The 16,055-nt window shown below is 39.8% G+C and overlaps 1 protein-coding gene across 3 annotated transcripts in view; it reads left to right on the top strand.

The window, feature by feature from the left end:
• LOC113062778 (transcription regulator protein BACH2-like) overlaps window positions 1-14,363 on the top strand; it is a 77,630-nt gene extending 63,267 nt beyond the window's left edge. For all 3 annotated transcript variants that reach the window (XM_026232746.1, XM_026232745.1, XM_026232748.1), the window contains 3 exons: window positions 5,109-6,602; window positions 12,434-12,640; window positions 13,751-14,363. In XM_026232746.1, the coding sequence (XP_026088531.1) occupies window positions 5,109-6,602; window positions 12,434-12,640; window positions 13,751-14,227 (2,178 nt within the window). In that variant the 3' untranslated portion in view covers window positions 14,228-14,363. The remainder of the gene's footprint in view (window positions 1-5,108; window positions 6,603-12,433; window positions 12,641-13,750) is intronic.
• Window positions 14,364-16,055: the final 1,692 nt, after the last annotated feature.

Raw genomic sequence — 16,055 nt, 5'->3', positions numbered from 1 at the left:
TGCAAGCATCATGATATGGCCATGTTTCTCCTACTATGGTGTTGGGCCTATTTGTCGCATACCAGGGATCATGGATCAGTTTGCATATGTTAAAATACTTGAAGAGGTCATGTTGCCCTATGCTGAAGAGGACATGCCCTTGAAATGGTTGTTTCAACAAGACAATGACCAAAAACACACTAGTAAACGGGCAAAGTCTTGGTTCCAAACCAACACAATTAATGTTATGGAGTGGCCAGCCCAATCTCCAGACCTTAATTCAATTGAGAACTTGTGGGGTGATATCAAAAATGCTGTTTCTGAAGCAAAACCAAGAAATGTGAATGAATTGTGGAATGTTGTTAAAGAATCATGGAGTGGAATAACAGCTGAGAGGTGCCACAAGTTGGTTGACTCCATGCCACACAGATGTCAAGCAGTTTTAAAAAACTGTGGTCATACAACTAAATATTAGTTTAGTGATTCACAGGATTGCTAAATCCCAGAAAAAAAAAATGTTTGTACAAAATAGTTTTGAGTTTGTAAAGTCACTGCTATTTTTTTGAACACACCCCTTTCAACTAATTGCCCAATTGCACAGCCTTAAGAGCGTGCATATCATGAATGCTGGGTCTTGTTTGTTTTCTGAGAATCTACTGAACTTACTGGTAACTTGTTTGCAACGTAGCATTAAAAAATATACTAAAAACCTTGATTATTCTGGTTAGTCACATTGTACTGCTATTATTTTGAACAATACTATAATATCCATTTTCACATTTTATTTATGCAGTATTAAAATGCTAAAATAATGAATTGCCACTATAAAATGTGGAATTGGTGGACATTTATACAGTCTGCATTTCAAAACCTACTGATCTGCCTTCCCCAACTTTGAGTACGAACCTTCGAATTGCCTATGATACCAAAAAATGCTGTCCCAGTAGGTTTTGAAGCACAGCCTATAAATGCCCTTACTGTGGCCCCGCATATTCCCGTTTAGTGTAAGCCGTGACTTTATTTGTCTGGGCTCATTTGTCTGTGTCTGCATGTGGAGTTTAATGTCAGGTTAGTCAGCAGATTTCATATCGCAGGCGTCCCGTCTTCAGTAGAGGTTTTGTCTTTTTCAGACACCCAGTAAACCGTTCGCTCCATTGTCATGCGGATCTTTGCCTCATTAAAATTCATGACATGCAGGAATTTGCTGGAGCGAATTTACATAAATTAGCCGTCTCTGCTTCTGAGAGGGGAAAGGCAGAAGATCAAAGAGAGAGGGAATGAATGAGCGAGAGGGCAGGTGTGAGGGGTTTATTGCATTCCGTGACCTTTTTATGGAAGAAATCGCTTGGCATAATTCCCAAATAGTCCGGAGTTATCAGGATGCATGATGTACAATTCATGTCATTTTCTGCTTTGTAACAGTATGACCCTTTTGAGGCCCAGTGAGGGAGAATAGTCTGTAGTCTGCAATTAGCATAAATGGCCCAGATCTGTCGTGGAGATAAATTTGCTCTTTTGTTTCTCACATAATAAATGTTGTTAACAGGTCCGGTGGCTCATATGTCAAAGTCTGTCCCTTAATGAGCTGAAGTAGTGCTTTATTTTTCCACTTCTGTCTGTGTCTTTTATCTTCTCTTTTGTTGTTTGACTTTGTAGCGCTTCATGGTTAAAGGTATGGTTTGCCCCAGAATGTTTTGTATCAGATCTTTTAATTGAACTGGTTGATCTGGTTCACAAAACCTTTCGGAATTATTTGTTCATAACTGACGTTCTGATGTCTCATTGTTCCAGTCACAACAGTTAAAGGGACAGTGCATCCAAAAATAAAAATGTAGTCATCATTTACACACCCTCTTGCCATTCAGTGGAAGTTAATGGGAACTGAAGCTGTTTGGTGACCAACATTTTAAAAAGACGACTTCTAGGTTGTCAGGGAGTATTTAAAGATTCCTTCTAAATTCCAGTCTATTCATCACACAGAGAATTATATTTGGATTGTTATACTTTTATGTTGACATGAGGGTGAGTAAATAATGAATGAATTTATATTTTTAGGGTGTTATCATTTTAAGCCTTTGTCTGGGAATGTATGACCCACCCTCCATCCCATTTTAATTCTAACCCCCTTCTAAACCCTCTTTATTCCTTCTCTTTGTTTTCATATTTCCATTGCCCCATGCTTTTCATTCTCTAACTTACTTTCCACCCCTCTTGCCTTCCTTCTTTCCTTTTGTCTCCATCAGGCTGATGGGTTCGAGTCACAGAGACACTTGTAGTCTCAGATGGTGCAGCCGATGCTGCCGCTGCAGCCCGTGTCTGCTGATGTCAGCCGAAAAACACATTTCAGTTCTTTTTCCCCAGCAGAGAGAGCTGTTTGTCAGGCATAGCCTCTCCATACCTTTACACCTCCCGACATTACTGTCTCTCCACCTTCAATCACTAACCGGCAGGGCAGAAGTACATTTAAAGGTTCAATGTAACTAATACACAAAAAAACGTAAACGTTCATTACAATTCATTTTAAGTTGACATTTTTAACTGATTATTGGAAATTAACTGAACACTAATGGCATTTTTGCTACTGAAACATAAGATTTCATTAGAACATTAATATGTAACAGGGAAAAAGTATTAAAATCATTATACTATTCACAATAATGCTTAATTTTATATCTCCAGCAAACGATCGTGAATTTGAATATATCATGAATTTTCTTTAATTCACGGGTTTTTACTGATACTTGTATGATAAGGTTGTACTGACTGCTCTTGCTTTCTTTTTTTACAAAAATAAAATCCATCATATGTTTGAATGAAATCTCTCCCTCGTTCTGTTTTCTGTTCCTTTCTCTCCTAAGTGGACACACTTCCTATATAACAGCCATGATCATCCCTTCACACACATGCAGACTCTACATACGATCCTCCCCCACAACCGTACACTGTACACACACATACAATACACACACTAGCGTACCATCCCCCACAAAGATTACGAGTCAGCAGCTTCCTCACAGCAGTGACTGATCAGTGCTGTTGTGTTGCCAGTGGGCAGACGAGCCCCTCTCTCTCTCTCTCTCTCTCTCTCTCTCTCTCTCTCTCTCTCGCTCTTCCGCTCTCTGTACTATAATGCGTCTACTGGACACAGACAGCCATGGATGACTCCGAGTCGGTAGTCATCAGTTTTGTTTGTGTGCATTTTTGTGGATGCTATAGTATCCTTTTATTGTGTAAGACTGGATGAGTATGACATCTCTGGAGGAGATGGAAAATAAATGTCATCTATAATTCATTCAAATCTTTCTTAGGAATATGTGTCTGTAGATTCGCACATTATCATACATCATTACTCATATCTCTGGAATACTTGATTCTGATTGGTCAATCACAACATTTCACAGTCAAATATTATTTTATAATAAACACTAAAGAGTTTACTGTTGTCCCTGGCAAACAGTCTCCTGCACTGTGCTGGTTTCGTGTATTTGCATTATTCTGCAGTCTCTTTCTTCTTACATAAAAACATAATATGACTGAAATTAAGGGGATAATGTACAGTCAGTTGATTATTGTCACAAAATAAACCTCTTCTGAACGATTCTGATCACCCTGTCTGGGTTTATTTTGAGATCATATCCAGCTGACTTTACATTATCTGGTATATTTTAAAGGAGTGAAAACAAATATTTTATGTAGTCTCTTTTTATCATTTGCATTTAAGTTTAAAAATAGAACCAAAGTCTGGCATTTTCTTTTGAATATATTTAAATATAGTTGATAATTAATAAAGGTAACATTCAAATGAGTTAAAAAAAAAAACTAAAGTTTTTTCAATAATTTTTTTAAAATTATACTAATGAATTCTTGGAATGTGTGCTTTTGTGATTTTACTTTAATCAGAGAGACAACAGTTCGATTAATCAGTAGCCTTTAACTCAGTGTAAGAGTGATTTGTTTGTGTCAAATTAATTTCACATTCCCCACACTACAGCAATCAGCTGTGCTTTGACTCATTGTAATAGAAAAGACTCATTTAACCTCAAGATTAGTTTTTCCCTGTTTTGTCCAAATGGAAAAATCTACTAAACAAATTATTTGGGTCTGGTGTTATAGTAGGAAAGAGTTTATCTGAACTCCCATCTAACTACAAGAAAAGTGTGATGAGAAAATCTAAGAAGACTTAGTTGTTTGTCCCCATCAACACAAGAAACAAACTCGTAGTAAGCAGTGTCTTGTTCCCCATTCATTGAATATAAAGTGTTGATCTCATTCTCTCCCATCTATGAGCACAAGTTCAGTTGTGCTGTGGAGCGCTTTACATCATTGAGGGAGAAGAGAGAGCACTTTGTGGACTGAACAAAGCTGGCACAGATCAAAGTCCATCCATTTTAGTGTGTCTGAGAATGAAGAGCACCTGCATAGATGTCTGTCAATGACGTTTTGATTCCAGCATAGCACAGGCAGAAACGGACTGTTTTGAGACATTTTGATAGGTGTTGTATGCATTTCTAATAGATTTTCTCCCCTCTTAAATGCACTTACTCACATGCGCTAACAGTGCAAAGGCCACAGTGGGCCAGCCAAGCTTTTGCAGGCTCAGGCATTTACCTAATTATCTAGCATTAGGTCAAATGGAAGGCTTTCATATCTGTCTGCGTCTGTCTCTCTGTGTCTCAGCAGGCTCAGGAATGGGCTGTAATAGGGATAAGTCTTAAGAGTCTTAGAGCCCATTAGGATTTAAGATGTCTCACCTGAGGGATAGATGTGACATTATGTTTACAGGCTTCTACCTGTTGCTGCAATACCATTTGCAACAATCAGGGGGCGCTGGCCAAGCTTAACTTAGGGGGCTAACTTGGGCAGAGAGGGGACTGTCAGATGTGTTTGTTACATAAATGAGGCTGGTCTCTCGACCTTACTGACTGCCTCCACCGTTTCCGCTTTTTATTTCCTGCTGTATAGAACGTTCGGTGCTGACCTGATAAAAGATTAACTGGCACTTTACAGTGTTTGTTTACGGTCATCTGAGCTGTCGAGTTCTCTCAGCACACTCCAAATGCCCTGAACAATGGCAGTGCTGATGGTAACATTGGCAATTTCCCCTGTTTTTTCTGTGTGTGTGTCTGCAGGTCAGTGCCCGGGGATTCGCTCCATTGTTACAGTTTGCCTATACGGCTAAGCTGCTGCTCAGCAGAGAAAACATCCAGGAGGTCATCCGCTGTGCTGAATTCCTGCGCATGCACAACCTGGAGGACTCCTGCTTTCGCTTCCTGGAGGCCCAACTGCGCAGTGAGGAGGATGGCCTGGTCCTCTGTCGCAAGATTGCGTCTGAAAGCAATCACTCGGAGGATGAGAGCATGCAACCTGAGTTGCTGACAACAACACAAACTGCAGTTACCCTATCTGGTTCTCCACGCTCTCGTCGTTGTGCAGAGGCCCTGAACTCCTTGCGGCGGCCAGACCATGAGGATCTGGCAGTGACAGAGGAGTTCACTGATGGACAGATGGACTTTGAGAGACACGGCACCTCAGACCTGCCACGATGCCCTAAATACAGGAAGTACCAGTGGGCATGCAACAAGCACAATAACAACACCTCCTCACACACCAGTACCTCAGGTTTTCCAAGCACATTCAAGGAGATGAACAGACCAGCTGTGATGCAAATCAAGCAGGAGCCACGCAGCGAGGAAGAGTCCATCTCGCTTTGCCTGTCAGGGGACGAGCAGGACGGTGGTGAAAAGGACGGTGTGGCTGAGATGGAGATGGATGGTTCCATTGCAGTGGACCAACCGAAAGGCAGCAGCAAGTCACCCACCTGCCTAGGAACTCTCTTTCAGAAGGACCTGCCTAGCACACCCCAGCAGCTCTTTGCTAACAAACTCGTCAATGCCCAGGATAAAGGAACCACTCAGGGAGACTACAAAAAAGATTACAGGCCTTCGCTTGGCAATGAGCTTGGCATGCCTGTCGTGTTCCCCAAAGATGCAGATGGTTTCCCGCCAGGGCTTTCGTTGAAGTCAGCTTCCTGCGATGGTGTGTGCAAGCAAGAGTTGGAGCCAGACCGCCGCAGTGTCATCTTCTCCTCAGGGCCCTGTGACCGACTGGGTACACCCACCCACTCCCATCCCAGTGGGAACTCACTGGAGAAAGAGCTCTCAGAACACATGCCAAAGGGATTGTGGGCTGGTGCCAGCCAGTCCCTCCCCAGCTCCCAGACCTACTCCCCCAGCACCACAGCCAGTGACCAACCCCTGCTTTGCCGCCAAAGGCCCAATACCAGCTGCCCAGTGCCAATCAAGGTATGCCCACGATCGCCCCCCTCAGAGACCCGAACTCGGACATCCAGTTCTTGTTCGTCATATTCTTATGCTGAGGACGGGAGCGGCGGATCCCCCTGCAGTCTGCCGCAGTTCGAGTTTTCATCCTCGCCTTGCCCAAATGTGACACGGTGTCTCACGACTGACCCGCAGGAGCCAGGCAGTGGGACAGATGTGCTATTTGCACGAGTACGGCCCAAGATAAAGTGTGAGCAGTCATATGGAACCAATTCCAGTGACGAGTCCGGGTCCTTTTCAGAGGGGGACAGTGAATCATGTCATGTTCGAGAGCAAGGCCCAGAGGTGAGTGTTTCAGATTTCTCTCTTATGTGTTTACCAGTTGTCCAACAGTTGTTCTTGCAGAAGCATACTATGCATCTCACACCCTGACGTCTATTCATGCAGAAACCAATTTGATTGTTATCATGCTATCAGATACTTCCTCTTTGATCCCTATTCACGGATTCATTGAATAAAGCTGCAGACTCTCAATGGTCCAATAAACACTGTAATAATTTTCATGTCTGGACTGACATGAACGTGAATAATTGCAATGATATTACTCTGACCTTTTGTCTGGAAAAGATAGAGTAGATAGAAGCAAACTTGATTTGACAATCAAATCTGGATTGCTGTTTTGTATAGGGAATGCACAGTAAGCTATCATCAAAATTGGCTATGATATGTCCTGTGCCAGAAAAGTTTGGAGTAAATGATAAAGGGATATTTCAACTAAAATTGACAATTTATTCATTATTTTTTCACCTTCATGTTGTTCCAAACCTCTATGACTGTCTTTGTTCTGCAGAACACAGATGTTTTTTGTTGTTGTTTGTTTTTTTTTTTTTTGTCCATGTAATGAAAGTCACTGGGATCCTGTGTTATTTTTGCACCCCAGTGAGTTTCATTGTACAGACAAAAACAGATGAAACGTTCTTCAAAATAAATGTCTTGTTTCACAGAGCAAAAAAAAGTCATACAGGTTTAGAAAGGCATGAAGGATATATGATGACAGAATTTTCATTTTTGAGTGAACTATGCCTTTAAAATTGTTCAAGTATATATTCACTCAAATTATTTTTTTCTCAGGATCAGTCTTGACTTGGAAGTATGCAGTAAAACAATAAAGAGCAGCTAAGAATATGTAAAAAATATATATAGCCTTACATACTGTAGGCAAAACAGTTTTGCAAAAAGAAACAAAGTAGATTCACAACCTCATCCTCAGAATTTTTAGACAGATAAATACCAAAAAAGAGAATTAGCACACACCAAGCCCCAATGCTTCCTTAGCTCAAGGTACATGATATTTCACATAATCCTTCTAAAGCAACTGCCCTTTAATGGTGAAAGCACCACATTGATAAATGACTGTTTATACATGTAGAGATTTGGTAGAAAGAGAAAGAATGGATAAACCTGAGTGAGATTTCACTAGGCATGCTGTATATTTTAAAAGAGTAAAGCACTATAAAGGAAAAGGGCAGATCTTCATCTTTATAGACTGGGGATCAGACCTTTAGGAATACATGTAGGGGCCATGTTGGAGAAACTGGTCCATTGCCATGGTAACACTGAGCACTCAGGAATGATTTGGCAGCACTTTATGCTTTGTTTCTGTGTTGTGCTTAAAATACTTGGGACACATCACCCACACAGCAAGACAAACCTGCTGGTAATGTGTAACTGTTGCCTCTCAATGTATCTCCCTCCCCACACACCCTCTCAGAGCATCTGACTCTTCATTGGGTTTAGAAATGGAGCTTTGTAGGTCAACAAGTTTACTTATTTTTTCAGTTTATTCAGCAACAGACCAAAGATTCCTAACTTCCCTTCCTATTCTTTTCAATATAAACACCCAGAGTTTTCAGGGAAGGCCCTCTGTGTGTTTTCATAGCAAATGGCAGGTGAGAGAAAGAGCACAGAGGGAGGGGGATCTGCACACAAAGAGAGAAACACCGTTTCAAAAATAGCTTCAGCCTGCTGTTTGAAACAATGAACTCAAAGGAGGAAGGAAGTTGTTAAACTGTAGGCTAATCATAGTGCTAGTCTAGGCCAGTCTTGATACTGGAGTTAAATCAGGTCCTTGAACTTTTGTCTCTCCTTCAGGAGTCATAGACGGTATCACTTACTGTCTGTGATCAGCACCTACTCAGACAGGAAGAGCTCAGGTTCAAGAGCAACTGTATTCCCATATCATTTGATTTGGCCTTACTTTAACCTGTTTCAAACACATACTTTTGAGACCGACTTGACACCTCTGGAAGATACTGGAGGAGTGAAGTCTTAAGCGCCTTTAAGGGCAACTCACTCTGACGGTTACAGAAGATTTCACTGTGGATTGACAACAAAAACTGCCCTACTGAGAACCGTTATCATATCTTGAGATGAGATCTTTGAGGAGATTTCTCCACCATTGTCTTTATGCTTTAGTCGTTCGGTTACATTTGAGTGAAGTATTGATCTCTAGGTGAGGGGGTGTGATTAGAAAAGGCCACAGACGAAAATCTCACTCTCACTTCTACATTCTCATTCTTCATATTCATGGTGCAAGAAGCATTAACCCTTTAGCATCGCAGGAAGTGAGGAGTGAAGTCAGAACCATTTCTGTTCCTCTCATTTTGTCTTTAAAAGCCAAGCCGCTCTCTCAATATGAGCCGATTGTGGTCTACAAATTATTCGTCAGATGTCGTATTGGTGAACTGTAAAACCGCACGGCTGAAATATGCTTAAGGTGAAAACCTGAAATATTATGAAAGCTCACGGTCTGTTTGTTGAAGTAGAATCGGATGTTGCATGTTTCTATTTAATGAATGGACGTCTAGAGTCAGTCTTAAACTCGGGTTAAATGTGAAACTTGGTTAGATATATAAAAAGAAAAAACATAAATGGAATGTAAATCGCGTAAGTTAAATTGCAATAGTGATTTATTCTAATTAATTGAATTATTTTGCTTCTTTTCTCAGTTTTGTGTTATTTCTGCAAGGTCAATTCATCAGGCAAGTAACTGTCTGCAATTTGGCCTTTTTGAACTTTTTATTAAAAAAATTTAATAAATGAATAAGCAGCTACTTTTTTCCGCACTGATAATACTATGAACACCAAATCAGCATATTAAAATGATTTCTGAAGGATCATGTGGCACTGAAGACTGCTGAAAATTCAGCTTTGCCAACACAGGAATGGGTCAAAGACGTTAAGATGTCCGCATCAAGAAAAATGTAAAGTGGTTTTGTCAATAGAAAGCACATTAAATGTAAGTAAAATGTCTACTTTTAAGGTTTTAAATAAGTTTTTGGAGAATAAAATGTCAAAATTTGGTTGAAATAATGTTACATTGTCATTCAGTGTAACACAATATTTATGTTTATATTAACATGCTTATTCTGACGTGTACATATTAAAATATCTAAATGAATAATGCAGCATACTAAATTTTATTGGGTTTTAAATTAGTAAAAAATTCTTACTGACAAATGGGCAAAACCTAGGATAGTGGCAAATTTTAAAAATGTAAAATTACAACTCATTAGAATTTGGGGTGAAAGTAATTAGTCTTTTAATATGTCATAAATAGATTTTTGTGTTAAATATGCCTGACAAGATTGTTACACTGAATGACATTTTACTGGGTGTCTTCTGTAAATCAGGGCAAAATGCATGATATTTATGTTTTGCTCAGAAAAACAAAAACAAAATTGCAATTAAATAAAACTGAAAACTTTTTACATTTTTTGGGGGGGGAAACTACAACAGTTTAAAGCAGTATTACACTTTTCTTTTATCGTTAAACACTTTTTCGTCTTTGACCCGAATACATTTAATTATAAATTATATACAAATATAAAACAGTTATTTTAAGCAGTATTAAACAATACTGTTTTAGCAAAAAAATAAATAAAAATAAAATTATACTGTTCAATACATTCAGTAAAAGTATATACGAGCTATACGTTTTTTTATATGAGCTATATAGCTCAGATCATTTGGTCTTGTGATAATTTTTTCATGGGAAACATTGGATTTACATTGAAATTTCAGGTTTTTAATTGCCCTCCTCTGAAACGGACTGAGATTACTGGAGTCTGTTTCTCAGGAGAAAAATCGGAGAAGCTAGAGATTTAAGTCTCTATTAGCTCTTTATTTAAACTGATTGCCATCTAAGAGAAAATAATTGAATTCCAACAGGATGGTGCTTTTTACCCCAGATGTGTTATGTTGGGAATTTTGCCACTGACCTAGACAGGAATTCATACAGGCCATGTATCTTAGGCATACACATATACACATAGATGCACAAGAAGACACTTTGGTCAGTACAGACAGGCCCATCACTCAATTAGACAGAGTGAGTGTGTGCATGTGTGTCTGTCCTGTGTATTTGAGAGGGGGGTGCATGCACGTGTGTGTTCATGGATAGTTTTCCCCCATTACTCAGCCCCTGTGGAGAGTTCCAGTAATAGCAACAGGGCCAAAAGAAGAAAAGCAAGAGAAGAAAGGAGGAAAGCAAAAAGAGGAATATCTTAGGGGTTGTTTCAGACTGTTTTCTTATCTGTGTCACATGGCGTCTCATTACCGAGACATGTGAGCCGAAGAGATGCACAGCAGCACAGTAACATTTCTGGGAATGTCTGAAGGACAGTAATGATATTTAGCAAATTGATGATCTAATTACCGCTAAAGGCATTTTAACTAACCAAACGGATAACTATGTGTGACCTCAGGCATTTGGCCTCTCCCATTCCCGTCGCCTTCCCACAATTCCCTCCTGCAGATGTCCATGCTTAAAAAAAGGAAACAGGAGACAAAAAGAGTGGGGCCACTTTGCTCCCAGTAACAGATGAGTCCTACTTTTCAGTTCAGACCCATTTCAAGAATAATGACCTATAGAAAGAGTAAAGGGACAAGAGAAGAGAGAGAGAGACAGAACTGGGATCACGTTTTAATTTATAAGTGCCGCTGGTGTGTGTTCTGTCATCTCTGCTGGCTTTCTAAACTGGTTCTGGTGGTAAGACACTAAATATAGACATCACTCTTATACTGCCACACATACCCGCACACCTCAAACTGATACCAAAGAGGGGAAGGACACATGAGAAGGTCATAGAAAGAAAGCGTTTCCTTGCACCGTGTGGAAAGACATTCCTCTCCATTAAAAAAAAAATGGATCATTAAGATGACACAGAAATCACACTGAGCATGTATGCAGAGCAATTCTCAGTGTCGGCTGAGCTGTGAGAGTAGAAAAAGGTCTGTCCATCATTTATTAATGATGCCGTAGAGACAGAACGGGCCGACCTACCAGTGCTCCCGCTGCTCTGTGCCAAACTGAGCCAGATCTACACTTTCATCTTCCCTCAGTCTCACCCAGAGTCACTGTGGGTATCCCAGCAGAGCGGTTCACTTCACATGGAAGAGTAGCTGCACCGCTGTGGTTCAGGTTTAGGGTCATAGTCACACAAAGCCCATTTGAGTTCTTAAGTAGGGCAGTACTATAGTCAGTATACACCATGGTTGCCTCATTCATTAATGCCTCAACTCTAGTTTATGTGAGATTATTTTAATGGCATGGCCAATAACCCCAAAATAGCTGATATTAAAATTCTGTAATATTATGTCCAAATAAATTAAAAATAAAATGATCAGATTAAAATCTATCATTTTCAATGCTACAAATGAATTTACGCATTTGATATGTAGCATAAAAATCCATGTAAATTTTGAGATTTGCTAAAGATTACGTTTAAAAGTGAATTAATAGTGTTTTAAATCTTATGTGAGCATATGTTAGATCAGGGCTGGGCAACATCGGTGACAGTAAAAGAACTGTGTTCTGCCTCCATCTAGTGGTGAAGAAATACATTGCAAGTTCTGTTTACATTTTAGTTCATTTTTATTTAATCAGAATTCACAGATCACAGATCACTGGCATTAGATGGAGAATGGTTTAAAAAAAAAAAATTTAATCAATGGCATAGTGAAACAATTTGTGTTTTGCCGACTGTGTCCAGTTCCCTTGTTCTGTGATCAGCTGTCATACAGATGATCTTGATTTAATGTCTGAGCAGAACTGCTTTCAGGAAGAAAAGTAAAAAGGTCACAGAATAAAGCATTGCTCATGTATGTCTTTACAGGTCAAGCTTCCATTCCCTGTCGATCAAATCACAAATCTTCCACGCAACGACTTCCAAATGATGGTGAAAATGCACAAGCTGACCTCAGAGCAGCTGGAATACATCCATGACATGCGCAGACGCAGTAAGAACCGCATCGCAGCCCAGCGCTGCCGAAAGAGGAAACTTGACTGCATCCTGAACCTTGAGTGTGAAATACGCAAACTGGTAAATACACGATCACCTCACTGTCTCTGTCCTTCTGTATGTGACAAAACATCTTTATTATACACATCGGCCTTTAGGTTGTTATCAATCACCACAAGCAGCAGGAGACCTCATTTTGGAGGCTGTCACGTTACCATGACTGCACCGCTATGTGTCAATCACAGAGCCGGTCCCATGCTGTTTCCATGATGGAGGCGGAGCCGAATGTCTTTGATGTGTGATGCGGTGTATGTGCATGAAGCATGACAGCCTGAGCTTTGATGCCACATATGCATCCTCTATATAACCTCACAGAAAGCAGCAGGAAAGATGCCTCTGCTCCTCTTCTTCTCCTTCTCTTCCATCGTCAGAGTTTGACAGCTACTTATATAAAAGCTCATTTGAAATTAAGTTGTAGCATGACTGAATTTATGAAGATGGGAGATATGTGTAGATCTCTGTGGAGATTGAGAGCAAAAAGATCGTGTTAGTGCTGCAGTGTGACGTATTTAACTCCCTTATATATTTTTCAATGTCTATTATGCTCATCAAGGAATCATTTATTTGATCAAAATACAATAAGATTACAGATTAATAATATACAATAAGATACAAATTAAAATAACTGTTTTCTACATTGTGTTCTATATATGTGTGTGTGTGTTGACAAATGAATTTTCATCAGCCATTTCTCCAGTCTTCAGTGTCACATGATCATTCAGAAATCATTCTAATATGCTGATTTGATGTGCAAAAAACATTTCTTCTATTAATATTTGTTCCTGATTCTTTAATGAATAGAAAGTTAAAAGAAAAAAATATCTGAAATGGAAATATTTTGTAACATAAATTATAAAAATTTTATTAAAAACTGTCACTTTTTATCTATTTAATGCATTCTTGCTGAATAAAACTATTACATTGGATATATGTATGTTTATATTCAGGATAACTATAGGTATTTTTTTTACACTGTCCTAGCAATCTCTGCAAAAGGATGTATAAAAATACTTACCATTAATCATTAATGACTGGAAAGGTCATGCATTTTTTATTTATTAGTCAAAAAGTATATGAACTGTACTACACACAGGTGTCAAATATGTGTGTGTTCTCTGTGTGTCCGCACAGGTGTGTGAGAAGGAGAAGCTCTTAACAGAGCGCAACCAGTTGAAGGTGTGCATGGGAGAGTTATGGGAGAATTTCTCCTGTCTATCTGAGGAGGTGTGTCGAGACGTGCAGCTGAGCCCAGAACAGGTCCATCATTACTGCCCCATTCTGCACCCTGGCAACACCGCTTCCGTCGCCCCCGGCAACCAGGCCCTACCCACCAGCAGCATCGACCTCACCACTTGCTCCACCCCCGAACAGAGCTTCCTCAAATTGGCCACAACAAAAGACGGGGAATCGCGACCGGCTCATTGGAAGACTGGGAACGGGTCCGAAGACATGAGCAATGACAGGGAGGAGCAAGAGGCCGGCTCCGCCTACCTGGAGGCGGGCCTCTCCCTGAAACAGTCCAATCAGACGGTGACAGTAGACTTCTGTCAGGAGATGACAGATAAATGTACAACTGACGAACAGCCCAACAGAAAGGACTGTACCTAATGACGGTGGTTTCTGTGTTGATTTTTTTACAATGTTTTTTTTTTGTTTTTTTTATTATTTAATTTAGTTACGTCTTCTGACAAACCCTCAAAAATCGAGGGCTGTTGAGATGGCCAGCCTCTGCCAGTGTTCCTGATTTATATATATATATATATATATATATATATATATATATATATATATATATATAATGTCTTTTTATTGTCTTTTTTAAAACAAAGGTTGACACTACAGTTGTCTTAACAGCAGCAATACTGTTCTCCAGGTTCTCTCTCATTCAGTCATGGCAGAGTGGCTGAGACCTTCTCACAGAACTTCACGATGGTGCTACACCTTTCCAAGACAGTGGTGACACTGTCTGTTTCCATTTACAGTCCATTCAGATGGGATGGACTCTGAATACATCTCACATTCAGACCTCTACGGACCTAGCAGCAGTCTCTCTCTCTCTCTCTCTCTCTCTCTCTCTCTCTCTCTCCACCTCTGTTCACTGTTTCTGCGCTCTACCTCTAAATCTCTATTACTCCTTCTCTCTTCTCTTTCTTTTTGTGGCCCTTGTCACAGTAAATTCAAACTCAGGAAATATTCTGAATGTTCAGTATAACTCATGAAAAAAAAAAAAAAACTTTTTTTTTTTCTACAGCAGCTAGACTGTAAATGTCCATATGCAAAAATGTCTTCTGCATCATACGTTTGTAGTGTCTGTGTACCACAACACTTAATTTGTACAGATGGTGGTATCTAAAACATTCCTCCTTTGCCTTCCACAGCACTGATGATACGAAAGAAAGTACGAGGCGCGTTCGTTCGGCCACCTTTTGCGTCAGCAATACTTGTCCCATTGGATGTTTTCAAGAAGTGCTTGCTCGGCAGAAAGTGTATTGTAAATAGTGCGGCGCATGGAGACGGTTTCGGTAATATTGTACAGGTAGAACTTTAGATGGCTTTTTTGTTTTTCCTTTCTTTCTTTTTTTTCTGGGGTTTTATCAAGCACCTTTTTGTCACGAAGGGAAAATCGTTGCTGTTTCCTGTCTCAAATGAATTCCCCATGACGATGGGTGTGCTTAAACTCAGGAAACTAGCATTCTTACACTGACGCATGCACACACACGCTCGCATACGAACTCCCCTCCCGGTGCAGTGCATAGAGCCCCTTGCATGTAATTTGGATGTAAATGGTGTGCGTAGTAGTGAGCGGTTCTCCTTTAAATGTGAAAAAGTGCTCTCTGAGGAAACCTTATTTCTTATCAGTATTTACAGTGTGTTCACGGACACCTCCGAACAGTGTTATCTGAAACAAATGTCATCACAATCTTACACACTTTCAGTTTCGCCCCATTTTACCGCTCTTACAGGAACAGGAAATTATGTTGAGGTCAATTAAAGGGCCCTCTGCACTCTTTGACCGTTAAGCACTTCAGAAAGGGTAGATTTCTTTTTCAGGACCCTAAAAAGTCTGAAATTGAAGCACTTAATGCAGACACTTAAAAGTGTTTCTTTCACGCAGATGATCTTCAACAACTTGGTATCTTATAAAGAACGTTTTCAGGTTCATTAAAGTGAAAAAGATTAGTGTATGTTCAAACTGCATATTTATGGAAGACACTAAAAAAATAAAAAAGCATCTTAAAAAGCATAGAAAATCTGATCTGAGTTGGAATAAGCCAATTTTTTTAAGTCGTCCTATATTTCCCTTTATTGTACATTTGTTAGACACGTATATCCATAATAATGGGATTGCATGCTGCCTGTATGTTTTATATAGTTTGTTTAGAGTTTCTTTGCCTCAAAATGTAGGCATCAGAAAAACTAGTTTGATGGTTGTTTA

This window comes from Carassius auratus, chromosome 45 (genome assembly GCF_003368295.1).
Source record: "Carassius auratus strain Wakin chromosome 45, ASM336829v1, whole genome shotgun sequence".
NCBI classification, from domain to species: domain Eukaryota; kingdom Metazoa; phylum Chordata; class Actinopteri; order Cypriniformes; family Cyprinidae; genus Carassius; species Carassius auratus.
This window is presented reverse-complemented; position numbering and strand designations above follow the sequence as displayed.